This window comes from Oncorhynchus kisutch, linkage group LG8 (genome assembly GCF_002021735.2).
Source record: "Oncorhynchus kisutch isolate 150728-3 linkage group LG8, Okis_V2, whole genome shotgun sequence".
In the NCBI taxonomy this organism is placed as follows: domain Eukaryota; kingdom Metazoa; phylum Chordata; class Actinopteri; order Salmoniformes; family Salmonidae; genus Oncorhynchus; species Oncorhynchus kisutch.
Window position 1 is genome coordinate 52,554,523 of NC_034181.2, and position 14,395 is coordinate 52,568,917.

At 42.0% G+C, this 14,395-nt stretch overlaps 1 protein-coding gene across 1 annotated transcript in view; it reads left to right on the forward strand.

The window, feature by feature from the left end:
* The first annotated feature begins 456 nt into the window (after window positions 1–456).
* The window catches only part of LOC109895304 (ALK tyrosine kinase receptor), a 150,935-nt gene continuing 136,996 nt past the window's right edge, over window positions 457–14,395 (forward strand). Inside the window, exon 1 of the mRNA XM_020488917.2 lies at window positions 457–1,073. Within this exon, the coding sequence (XP_020344506.2) occupies window positions 662–1,073 (412 nt within the window). The 5' untranslated portion in view covers window positions 457–661. The remainder of the gene's footprint in view (window positions 1,074–14,395) is intronic.

The window sequence follows — 14,395 nt, forward strand, 5'->3', positions numbered from 1 at the left end:
AAAAGGTTAAATTATGTACAATGCATGGGACACAAGAGTTAACCATATACGTCAATTTAAGTACCTACAGTAAGTGTGTGTGTCTGTGTGTGTGTGTTGTGCGTGCATGTGCACATTTGTAATTGAGTGTTTACTGAGTAGCCACATCCACAGCTACTGTACTTCCTCATGTTGATCCAATAGAGAGGGGAGAGGCCACACGTGTCATAGGTAAATATGACAGGAAACGCACATGGTTATGGTGGATGATTGGACAGAGAGAGGGGAGGAAGGAGAGAGAGAGAGAAAGAGGGAGGGATAAATCATTGGTTAGTAGCCCGGAGCCAAATTGAAATAAGCCGCAATTTGCTTAATAAAATTATGGACCACGTTGAACTACACAAAGGCAGGCGGTGGCTGGCTGCGGAGAGCATTCGCTTCAGGATCTCCTCTGCCCCTAACTTGCACACAGGAGCTAGCAGTGGTGTGTGAAGTGTGCACACATCCATTCTGACTCTGACACACACACACACCTGCACACTCCATTTCAGCCACCTCTCGCACTGAGGTGCAGGGTGTCATCTACGCACGCCACCTGTCAGCTTTAGAAAGAGTCTCCACCAAAAGCTTGTCCACCCATAACCCGGCGGAAAATACCCAGGGGTGGGAACTGAAAAGGGGCATGCACCACCAGGCTAAGGAAGAGGGGGACCCTCCAAAATTGCAAGGGGAGGAGGAGGGGGACTCGAACCCCACAGGCTCTTCGGGAACCCAGTCTGCCCCCTCTCCCGAGACCACTATGGAGGGGGAAACTCAGCTGGAGGAAGAGGGGACGCCTGCTCTGACCCCCTACCCCAACAGTAGGCACGGGGGGTCCTGTCGCCCGGGGTGTCTACTAGTGGCCCTGATCTTGATACTCATCTTTCTCCTCGGCAGCTGGGCGGTGGTCCACCTCACCCTGGGATCCCGCGGAACCACACCCTTCAGGATCCAGGCCAGTTATGACCGGCCGATCGAGCAGGACGCCACCGCCACCATCGACCCGGGTTTCACCACTACCATCGAACCGGGCTTCACCACCAACTGCACAGTGGGTAAGTGAACATCTAAGCTAGCAATTGCTGTGTTGTGTGTCTGCACGCTACTGATTGTGCTGTGGAGTGGGTAGAAGTTGAGGCTAAAGACTGATCCAAGATCAAATATTTGGGTTCTACTAATAGTTCCTTATAGAGAAGGTTAGGATTCGGAGTTGTCTAATCTGGTCCTGGATATGTGGTTATATGGGCACTGTCTACCTCAAGTGGGTGCTGTACATCCACATCTATGTAGATAACATAGCTGATTCGCTCTAAAACTTCTCATCTGCTGTCCCCCCTACTTTATTTAAATCAAACAAAATGTTATTTGTCACATGTGCTGAATACAACAAGTGTAGACTCTACAGTGAAATGTTACTTATGAACCCATTCCCAAAATTGCAGATTTAAAAAGTTAGACACATATTTATAAACAAAAAAAATGAAACAATAACACAATCAAAACAATACATACATGTTAATTAAAAGCTTACCAAAATGCCTGTCTTTGAAGGCATGTGAAGTATACATGTCATTATTCTGTAGCCTTGAATCGAGTGTCAAAGGTTCCTTGCTCACATCTTTACACTTCCTTTTTGTTCAATTTACTGTGTTCCAAGCACAATGCTCTCAGTGATGTGTTGAAAATCACTAAATAAAATAACTGAATAAATAGCTTAAATGTAATATTTATGTAATATGAATGTTATATTTTATTATTTCATCTTATTATCATTATTTCATATTATTTGTCTTTGGATTGAAAAACTTAGTTAAATTAGCTACTACTGTATTTGCTTCTGGGGAACACAGTGAACTTTGGAAACAGTTGCTTTCATAGCTAAAGTTTTGATGACACAGCAATGGGTGTTTGAAAAGCCTTGCAAATGTTTTAAACTGGAGATTTTAATGGCTGCCGTTCTGGATGCTAACCCAATTACTGTATGTTGTGGAATTAAATGCACGGATGGCGTGCTACAGGGGATAGTATCGCTCTATTTGAACCTTGAGAGTTCCTTAAATTAGGTTAATCCTGCTGATTCAATTTCCTCAAAGCTGGATGCAGAAAAGTAGGGACCCTTGCTTTGAGGTTTCGAGGAAGTGTACATTATTATAGAAATGTGGTATAAGATGTGGATTTCAAAAGAGTAACAAGTTGAGTTATGGTTTTCCACTTTGGGTTATTAGAACAGGCAAATCACTGTTACAGCAGCTATTGTGTGTCAGTAAAAGCAGAGAAACAGAGTGTGGACAAATACTTGATGGGATGTCTGCACTAAATTGATATTCGCAAGTGACCAAGCGTCACCATGGAGCTTGACTGTTTAGGCACAGACTTTACACAAAAGTCAATTGAGAGAATGCCCTAAACTCTTAAGTTAACTATGTTTTTCAGAAATCTGTTTAGTGAGTTACTAGATAGAAGCTGCAAACAGAGTAGCCTGCAAGTACTAAACTTTAAGAGCCATTGCACATCAAAGTGCAGACAACTTATCTTCTAACAAGCAGTGGCAGAAAAGTTTAGGAGGTAGTCGCAACCTTCAGTTTGATACACAGTTTCCCCTTTAAACAGTTCTACTGCATCGCTCTGAGTCTTAACACCGTCAAGAAGAGATAAACGTTTACTGTGGAGAACTACGTATATCTAGCCAAGAAACCATGGTCCTAGAAACATGTAAATCCAAACCCCTTTCAACTCTAGGTTTTTACAAATGTTCGAACACCCCAAACATTTTATCGAACTGTACTTTGTGTCATCTTTTTGGAAAAGGATGAATGTCTCCCTTAAAAGGCCATTATTGTACTCCATGTCTTCTGTTTGAAGCGAAAGGAAGGTACATTTAAATCTACCAGCCTTTATTGAAAGGGAACCATATCACTCTATGGAGAGGCTGAGACTGATTGTTCAAGCAGAATATTTCAGTGTTTTTAGTCCAGAAAATAAATATATTTCTTTGACTCTGAAGTCTTAAGGCTCCAATTTTCTGATTCAATTTGAGGTGCTGATTTATAATGTTTGAAGTGATATTATTTCTGGCAGCTGTCTAATTGAGCCCAAAACTCACAGATGTTATCAAATGAAATGCACCGGACTGATCGATTGAGTTATCATGATTGAGTTATCAGAGACGCAAACATATTGAATGCTCACACACATCGATGCAAGCAAATGTATTTTGGCTGTATTACTTCCTCATTTTCCACATGCAGCACTTTACATTTAATGCAAAAATCTATTTGATGATCCCAACACACACACATACACACACACACACACAAAGGCAGACACCCGCTCCACACATAAATCTCATATTTGCGTAACAGTGCTTCTCAGACCTCCAACAACAGAACAGAACAGATTGCTGTTGCTCATGCAAATCCAAGAATTAGACAAGACTCTAATTGTTCTCCTGTTGGGTAGCTCACAACGTCCCCATTCTGGGGCCAACAACACACGCACACTCTGTTCTTTCCTAAAAGAGCACCTGGGTACATTTCAACAGTACACCCATCCATCTCTGTATGTCTCTCCAAGCTAAACCTTAATCCGTCGCACCAGCTCTCCACAACAGCTATCAGCTGATCAACAATGGAGGAGAACGGTGTGCAGTGTACTGCTCGTCCCTCGAGCACCTGCCGCTAGGCCTGGCTCGAATTACATGCCTCTGCTGTGTGTTTGATAAGGCCCACTCTCAAACTCAAATCCCTTATGGGGTTTGCTTGTTTGCCTTATTTGTTCCAGTCTCTGCTTCCGTAATGAGTTAATTGCGACTATTAATGATCGGTATTGTGAAGATGGGGGGGGGGGACTAAGGCTGATAGGAGCTTGCGGTTTTAGTCATTGTTTTAATTCTGTCCCTGGGGTTTTGTCAAGTATACTCCCTCTCCGGCACATGAGGTTGTCAGGCTGCTCATTATTTCGCACATCCAAGCCTCATCAGACTCACCTGGACTCAATCACCTGCCTGATTACCTTCCCTATATATGTCACTCCCTTTGGTTCTTTCCCGAGGCGTTAATGACTCTGTTTGTTTTTAATGTCTGTACAGTACTCGTGTTTCTTGTTTTGTCCATGTTAGTTTATTTACCAAATAATTCACGCCCTGTATATGCTTCCCAAAATCCCAGCGTATGCGTTTTGTAGTACGTTGGGGTTAAGAGTTGCACACCAGAACTTGTATTTGTGTCTCATTCTCTGTGTGTAGGCCACGATAAGTACAATATTTGATCAACAGAATTTATGTAAATTGAACATGTAGTTTACGGCAGTCTTTTGAATTTGTGACCGTGCCTCAGATCAAATGTTGCAATTTGAGAGAACCCGCAAATGCTAAGATCTACAGATAGTTCTTAAATCTGACACGCTCCTTCCTTTTGTGGCATCTTCCCTGCAAAAGCGATTACTGAAGCCGTGGCTTGGAGATATATTCGTCAGCTAACAGCCACACAGGCCAAATTAATCAAGCAATGTGTCCTTAAGCTTTTTTCATCCTGCAACGCTAATGAACTCCTCTGCCAAGGGGCCAAAAAGTGATTCCCATGCATTACCCAAAAGCAACTTGAGTGCTGACGCATCTATCGCTTAGGCTCATTGTTCCCTTTGACAAGTCGAAATGTCTCCGGCATATCACCGGTGACATGTCTGTATTTCGCACCGGCTGTTGTATTGGCATACAGATGAGCTTGTTATTCAGGAGAATCGCAGCCGTCCGCACTCTCCCAGTTTGTCTCACACAAAGCCAACAGGAGTGTTAGCGAAAGAAAGGACTGGCAGATGAGTTCATTAACAGATCGTGTCAATAATAAATGTGTTTCAGTTTGTGTCTGTCTGTGCCATAGTAAATCACAGGGGCATATGACAATAACCCTTGCTTATGAACACTGGATCATCACTTGTCATACCATATGTTAAGTCCTGTTTTACACTCCTGTTTATACACTTCTAGTTTGTTTCGCTTTGCAGATATTTCTATTACTTACACATTGTCACCAATGGATAAGTACACCAGATAAGGCAACAGCAAGTCCCTTCAGGGGACTTGAACCTCTAACCTCCTCTAACCCTGGCCCATTTCCCTAACCATTACAACATGCTGCAGGCCTCTAATGGGGCGTTACGGCAAGTATATACTCAGTGATTTGCTACACAGTGGCGGGAGGGTTTCACCTTACCCATCAATCACTTCTATTCTGGGGAGCCAGGGAAGTGAAATGAGTTAGGAGACTGGTGGTGGAGTGGATAGAGTGTCGGGTATAGGGATCGACGGATGGAAGGGCAGGTTGTGGTAGAAGGGTAAGAGGCTGGACACATTGTTGGAGAACTGTAGACTCATATTCATTGAAGCATAGTGTAGTAACTACTTCAGAACAAAAATATTTCTCACATAAGGTATGTGCACCATGATATGTACTCTTGTACTGTTATGTGCAATTGTTATGCTGGTTGCCTGTGAGAACTACCAAGTTCTAAATTGGATAGCAACAATGAGCTCCAATAGACTGTTACTGCACATACCACATATTTCTATCAGTTACATTTTCTGCATAATTTCCAATCCCCCATATATTTTTGGGAAAATACATACAGTACCAGTCAGAAGTTTGGACACACCTTCTCCTTCCAGGGTTTAAATGTAGAAAAAGGTAAACATATAAAAAAAAACTTCAATTAGTAGGTGTGTCCAAACTTTTGATTGGTACTGTATATTAGTTTAAATATATATCTTTTTTAGAAATACAGTAATGAAAAAAATGTATTCACAATGACACCAATAAGATGACGTTGGCGGTTCTAGTGTTAAGCTCTATCAATTACCAGTTTTTTTCAAAATGCTAGCATCTTGGTGAATTGATCTGGAATCAAAGTCAACGGTCTATTGTACAACAAAAAAATGGCACATGAATTACCTAAGAATGATGGACACAGAATAGGTATTTATCCTCTTGCTGAGATCGAGTACAGAAATAAGATGCGTCCCAAATGGTACACTATTCCCTACATAGTGCACTGCTTTTGACCAGAGGCCAAAACGCTCTGGTCAAATGTAGTGCACTATATAGGGAATAGGGTGCCATATGGGAAACAAACATAGATGAGAATGAGACAAAATAAATGAGTGATAGGAACGGAATTGAAAGACCCAATTGCAATCTAATAAGGATGATTGGCGATGGTTGGCGTAATTGAGATTTTATTGTCTCTCATGCCAATCAGCCTAGTAAATGTTAGGCCCAATGGCCAGCTAGTGAAACACTCATGAATCAATAAATGCATTGTGTTTGTAGATATGGCCTCAGCCAAGTGGAATGAATATAGTGATCAAGGGACCTGAAAAAAATCACAATGCATGACATGGGTATTGGTGAATGGAAGTAGTAAGAGGCAAACACAATGTAGCACACAGAAACAATTCCAGTGTGTGTGAGTGTGTGTGTGTGTGTGTGTGTGTGTGTGTGTGTGTCTGTGTGTGTGCCCCTGCAAATGTAACATATGTACATTTATGCATGTTAAAGCGTTTTGTGCTTTTTTTAGAATTAAGATATATCTCCCCCCACTGAAAAACATTTTTTTTAAACTTACAAAACACTTTAATAGCATGAATTAGTGATGTTTTGCTTTTAATCTCACTTATCCTCAACTTGCTAAAATATCCACCCTCTGTCTATATCTCGCGGCTCTCAGCCTCATCTCCTCTTCTATCCCTCTGATCTCCACCCTTAGGCCCTTCCAAAAACAACTTGTGAGAAATGTCCCTCTCTTTACCAATACAAACCATATGCGTATTACAAACCCACCCTCTCAGATGCAATCATAGCTGCAGGTCTTATTTGATGATATTGAGGAAGTCTTCAATTGCCCTGGGCTAGTTGGGCGAAATGTTAATACAACGATGGATGCCAAATACAGCCGGCATCTGGATCAGCCTAGTCTCCTGTGAGAGTAGAACATAGATTTTGAATGGAGATTGAAATCATTGATGTTGATTGAACGACCTCAACGTTTTGTTTTGCTGTTTTCTTGAGGTGGTAGAACTCGGCCTACACTTAAGTGATCTGAACTTCTGAGGTGTCGTTAAAACCTATATGATAACATGGTGATAACATACATGATGTTCATTAGTGTGATTACAGTGTCGGTACATAGATTTGTAAAAATAAAAAAAAACGACTTTCCTGTATGTCTTCTGGCTTTGCAACAGAAAACAACTAATAATTACATGTCACATGCACTCAAAATATACACAAAGAGGTCACATTAAGTGGCTTGTTCATAATAGTATTGCATGAGCTCATAATACAGAATTCAAGTGCGGTGTTAATTTGACAATTTTGCTTTGGTGAATGACTATAAACCCTGCAAATCAGTAGAATAGATAGTATCTCCACCCCCAAATGCCGCCATACTTTAAAATCACTCCACGTGTGATGCTGGGAGCATCGCTAGCTCCTCTGTGACCGAACAGAGAAAACAGCTGTACATTAAGGACAGGGGACCACCAATGTATCGAAGCTGACTCAGTGTAGCACATGGCTTTACAAAAAGACACACTCCCACCACTCTGTGGTGCTTTGATGTACCTTGCCACTCTATACATGTTGGTAGCTTCATTTTGTTGTTGTTGCTATACCCTCACTCTCACAGAAGGCTAGGCGTGTCCACGTTAGTAGTGAGTCTCACCTCGAAGGCTTCGAAGAAGGTGAGAAAAGAAAGTAAAGATGTCTCTTTGCACTGTGTCTGCAAGACACTTAGTATGTCTCTTTCAAATGTATTTCTGGCCAAGGCATCCATCTGACATGTGACGTATGTAATGAATAGGATATATGGAGGACAAAAGTCAAAAAGGTAAACCAACAAATGGGTACAATCAAAATGTGCATGGACATGTCAATTTAAAGATAAATATTTTATCCATTTGATTGAAAATGCACCATTGCATATTACATCATTCTTACTATTATTTTCTCTTACTTAAATGAAGTTGTTTATTGGGCAAAATACTTCAGATACTTAACATTGCTAGCAGTTCATTATTGTACTAATTAATTCCATTGTAATCTTTTTATTTTACATATAACTAAGTAAACAGTCATCATTTCAATCCATGAACATCATTTCTGAGACACACTGTACACAAAAGTTTGTCAAAATGAAACGAAGATGCTTCTTTCCATTTATTTTCCATTTTGTCACATTGGTCTCCACACTCGCAATGCACCCGGCATAGATCCCCCTTCTCCTCCTAATGAGTGGCTTCCTCTGACAGAGATGGATCGTGATTGGGCTGTACTCTGACCAATAGAGCGTGGCTCTGGGCAGTTAATTGAATTCTTGAGCGAATGCCTCCTGTCCTGTCCACTGTCCAGAGGGAGCGTCAGGGGCATCCATCTTAGGATTCCGCCGACTGTAAATCAACATGAATATCTCCCCATTCTGCCACCAGAGATTTGTGTGAGTGAAGTGCTCACCCTTGTGTGACCCCTGAGAAGCCCCCAGATTCTCCTGGGTGAGAGTGGAGAGCCCAGTATGAAAACAAAGCAGTCGTGTAGTGGTAGTGCTTAATTTAACTGTCCTGATTTAGTAGGTATTTGCTAGTCTTTATAGGGAAACATTGTGGTACAAATGTGTACTTTCTGGTACATTCAACACAATTGGTAACTACCGGGTATCAAATGGAGAGTCAACTATTGAAACAAGGCAGTGGTGTGTTGGTAATCAGAGCCATAATATAGACTACAGTATATGTGGCTCTGGTTGTAGTTCTCAGTTTTATTGTCCTGTTTCAGCAGGTTTTTGCCTACTGTTTAGAGGGAAATGTTGTGGTACGAATGGGTGCAGTACCAGATAATAGGAGACTGTAAATGAAACCGTAACCATTGTCCATATTTGCAATAAGAGTTGTGGGATAATGGCTTAAAACAGGGAAATAGATAACTTGGATGGGATCGGAAAGAATAAGAAAATAATTCAAATCGTTTAGAGATATATGAAGGCAAACAATATATTACATAGGGAAATGTATATGGAATTACAACCGCACAAGAAAATAAATAGTCCAGTTCTGTTCGTAATATACAAGCAACTCTGGAGTACTTCTACTCATTGACTCAGGCAAATGTTTTAAAGTCAATTTAATGTCCAAAGCATTATTATTGGTGTAATGTTTGTATAATCAGCAGGGATAGTAAGGAAGATAACGAAGGTACCTTATTAGAGGCTTGTTAAAGAACAAACGTCATCCCCAGAGTACAAGCTAGACTTGATGGAGTTGTGTACAGAAAACTTTTCAATAGATTCTCCAGATGTCAGTCCCGACAATAATTGTGATTAGAGGTGACTCACCCTCTCATGCCAAATTAGAAAAACAGAAATGCTCATTCACATCTGCCATAGACTTGTTGTTGTACCTTAGTTTATGGCGTATGCTTCAATAGACTAAACTTACTCAGTCATTATTCAAATCACTGTCAAATTCTTAACCCAGCCACAGTGAAAGTTGAATTCAAATGAGGTCTCTGAATTGTTTTTTTAACGTGATCTTGCAATCAAAATATTTCCCACAGACGTACTTACCGGCCTGATCTCAATCTGTCTCTTTTAATTTGTCATACTGAGCATGTCACATGTAAATATTTTGGCAAATGTGGGTTGGTGGGCTGTTCTGTATGTTGGTGGTGCATCCATACTGACTTAGAGGCTGTCCTAATATGGACACCTTATACCCATATTGGTATCATCAGTGTATTATTCCAAGTTGTTTAGAGTAGGTTCAAATGACCATGATGTTAATAATATATTACATTTATCTTAATAGGGCACCAGTAAGGTCCAAGCCGACATGCCTGACTAACATTCTTGACACAATATGATAGTAATAGAGTTTAATATTGTTGTTCATTACTTAGCTGATGGTTATTTTGGCACTTTTCAAAGAGCAAAAACTGCTCCCCACTGACACTAACTTCATCAAACCTATCAAAGACAAATTCTTATCATCATTCTTCTTGACAGCTTGATGATGGCTACAGAAATCATAAGGGGGAGAAAGAAGCTCTAGGCTACTAGTATTCCATCATTTCTTGTCTCGCAGTTTATTTTCACAGTGCATCATCACTTTAACAGAGCCAGACAATCAGCATTTCATAACAGAGCCGAGCTATCACCATTCCTTATCGGCACACAAATTTTCCCCTTGTGGCTTCTGTATAATATACCAGTAAGAAATAAGAAATCAAATGGCAGGACCGAAACAGTGGCTTCCTGATTCTGGTCGGTGATACGGGAAATGTCATTATAAGGTGAAACTTGTTTGTGACCTGTGAAATCTTTCTAGACCTTGAGACGGTATGAGAAAGAGTGATTCATATCCTGTTTTCATATTGTACGGTGGCCCTAGGGGGCAAACCAGCCTTAATATTGTTAGAGTATTTATATTAAAGTTGTATTGTCACGTGCACAAGTACAGTGAAATGCTTTTTATTTGCCAGCTCTTTCCCAATAATGCAGTAAGCAATACCAGTAGTAAAAATATGATACTATAAAATAAAGTAGAGTAAAACAAAAACACAGGGAATAGAAATAAGAAGAACAGAAGGAAGTAAGTTATATAAAGGGTCAGTTCCAGAGTCAGTACCATTACCATATTTACAATGTGAAGGGATACTGAAATGGTAGAGGTAGATATGTATAGAGGTAAGGTGACTAGGCATCAGGATACACTATATATAAAAAAAAGTATGTGGACACCCCTTCAAATTAGTGGATTCTGCTATTTCATCCACACACGTTGCTGACAGATATATAAAATTGAGCACACTGCCATCCAATCTCCATAGACAAACATTGGCAGTAGAATGGCCTCACTGAAGAACTCAGTGACATAGAATGCCACCTCTCCAAGAAGTCAGTTTGTCAAATTTCTGCCCTGCTAGATCTGCCCGGATAAACGGTTAATGTGAAGTGGAAATGTCTAGGAGCAACAAAGGCTCAGCTGTGAAGTGGTAGGCCACACAAGCTCACAGAACAGGCCCACTGAGTGCTGAAGCACGTAGCGCATAACAATCGTCTGTCCTCAGTTACAACACTCAGCACAACAACAGTTCAACGGAAGCTTCATGAAATTCGCTTTCCATGGCTGAGTATCCTCGCGCAAGCCTAAGATCACCATGCGCAATGCCAAGTGTTGGCTGGAGTGGTGTAAAGCTTGCTGACATTGGACTCTAGAGCAGTGGAAACACGTTCTCTGGAGTGATGAGTCACGCTTCACCATCTGACAGTCCGACAGACGAATCTTGGTTTGGTGGATACCAGGAGAACGCTACCTGCCCCAATGCATAGTGCCAACTGTAAAGTTTGGTGGAGGAGGAATGATAGTCTGGGGCCGTTTTTATGGTTTGGGCTGGACCCAAACATGCTAGATGATTGTGTGCTCCCAACTTTGTGGCAATTGTTTGGGCAAGTCCCTTTCCTGTTTCAGCATGACAATGCCCGTGTGCACAAAGCGAGGTTAGTACATGAATAGTTTGTCGAGATCAATGTGGAGGAGCTTGAATAGCCTTCACAGAGCCCTGACCTCAACCCTATCGAACACATTTGGGATGATTTAGGGCGCAGACTGCGAGCCAGGACTATTCGCCTGACCTCACTCATGCTCTTGTGGCTGAATGGAAACAAGTCCCCTCAGCAATGTTCCAACATCTAGTGGAAAGCCTTCCCAGAAGAGTGGAAGCTGTTATAGCAGCAAATGGGGGACCAACTCCATATTAATGCCCATGATTTTGGAATGAGATGTTCGATGAGTGTCCACATACTTTTGATCATGAAGTGAATATTAGTATGGGCATTTTCAGCCCTTTCCTAGGTAGTTTATTAGAGATATACATAATATGGAAAAGGTATGAGAGAGCCAAGCCTATGAACCCATAGGCCTGGCTCTCTCATCCATTCCAGGCTTTTGGGAGTGAAGGTGGACAATGTCCCCAAATGCTCTGGTAGCTTTCATAGACGGGATAAGTTCTTTCCTCTTCTTGCACATAGCTTTAAAATAGTCCTTGTTTAAGATAATGTATGTTCCTCTTAAGTTCTTGGCTCTTTCCAGAACAGGTACCCTGTCCTTGAACCTCAGCAACTTGACCACCATCGACCTGGGACTGTCACCTGGGCCGGTAGTGGGTTTTCCAGTCCTGTGGGCGCGCTCCACCTCAATCTTCCTGTGGTTCATCTTCAGTTCCTCCGAGATCATTTCCCTGACTTTGTCCTAAGACTCTGTCCAGGTCTCATGTGGAGATTCTGCAATTCCATCCACAAGATGGAGTGGGACAATATTCCACAGACCACAATCAACAGCCTGATCAATTCTATATGAAGGAGATGTGTGGCAATGCAAATGGTGGTCACACCAGATACTGACTAGTTTTCTGATCTACCTTTTTTTTAAGGTATCTGTGAGCATCTATATTTCCAGTCATGTGAAGTCCATAAATTACTGCCAAATGTATGTACACTGCTCAAAAAAATAAAGGGAACACTTAAACAACACAATGAAACTCCAAGTCAATCACACTTCTGTGAAATCAAACTGTCCACTTAGGAAGCAACACTAATTGACAATACATTTCACATGCTGTTGTGCAAATGGAATAGACAACAGGTGGAAATTATAGGCAATTAGCAAGACACCCCCAATAAAGGAGTGGTTCTGCAGGTGGTGACCACAGACCACTTCTCAGTTCCTATGCTTCCTGGCTGATGTTGTGGTCACTTTTGAATGCTGGGGGTGCTTTCACTCTAGTGGTAGCATGAGACGGAGTCTACAACCCACACAAGTGGCTCAGGTAGTGCAGCTCATCCAGGATGGAACATCAATGCGAGCTGTGGCAAGAAGGTTTGCTGTGTCTGTCAGCATAGTGTCCAGAGCATGGAGGCGCTACCAGGAGACAGGCCAGTACGTCAGGAGACATGGAGGAGGCCAACAACCCAGCAGCAGGACCGCTACCTCCGCCTTTGTGCAAGGAGGAGCAGGAGGAGCACTGCCAGAGCCCTGCAAAATGACCTCTATCAGGCCACAAATGTGCATGTGTTTGCTCAAACAGTCAGAAACAGACTCCATGAGGGTGGTATGAGGGCCCGACGTCCACAGGTGGGGGTTGTGCTTACAGCCCAACACCGTGCAGGACGTTTGGCATTTGCCAGAGAACACCAAGATTGGCAAATTCGCCACTGGCGTCCTGTGCTCTTCACAGATGAAAGCAGGTTCACACTGAGCACACGTGACAGAGTCTGGAGACGCCGTAGAGAACGTTCTGTTGCCTGCAACATCCTCCAGCATGACCGGTTTGGCGGTGGGTCAGCCATGTGCTCGCCAGAGGTAGCCTGACTGCCATTAGGTACCGAGATGAGATCCTCAGACCCCTTGTGAGACCATATGCTGGTGCGGTTGGCCCTGGGTTCCTCCTAATGCAAGACAATGCTAGACCTCATGTGGCTGGAGTGTGTCAGCAGTTCCTGCACGAGGAAGGCATTGATGCTATGGACTGGCCCGCCCGTTCCCCAGACCTGAATCCAATTGAGTACATCTGGGACATCATGTCATGCACCACAGACTGTCCAGAAGTTGGCGGATGCTTTAGTCCAGGTCTGGGAGGAGATCCCTCAGGAGACCATCCGCCGCTCATCAGGAGCATGCCCAGGCGTTGTAGGGAGGTCATACAGGCACGTGGAGGCCACACACAACTGAGCCTCATTTTGACTTGTTTTAAGGACATTACATCAAAGTTGGATCAGCCTGTAGTGTGGTTTTCCATGTTAATTTTGAGTGTGACTCCAAATCCAGACCTCCATGGGTTGATAAATTTGATTTCCATTGATAATTTTTGTGTGATTTTGTTGTCAGCACATTCAACTATGTAAAGAAAAAAGTATTTAATAAGAATATTTCATTCATTCAGAATTAGAATGTGTTATTTTTGTGTTCCCTTAATTTTTTTGAGCAGTGTATTTCAATTGGCTGATTTCCTTATGTAACATCGTTGAAATTGTTGCGTGTTGCGTTTATATTTTTGTTCAGATCCCTCCCAGTTTCACAACATGGTAGCATATCATATGTATATAAAGTACATGTGTGTGTATATGTTTACAATGTATACTTTTTGTTGTAAAGGGTAGGGGAGAGTGGGGTCAGTTGAGCCACCCTTATTTCTAGGAAACCCAAAATCAATCATTTGAACAAATATTTAGGAAGAGGTCTCATTTCATGAAGTCTGTGATTGAAGAAACCACACAGAAAAAGTGGTAAGCAAGTTAGGTCCAAATAATGGATTTTCACCAAGTCAAATTAATGTAT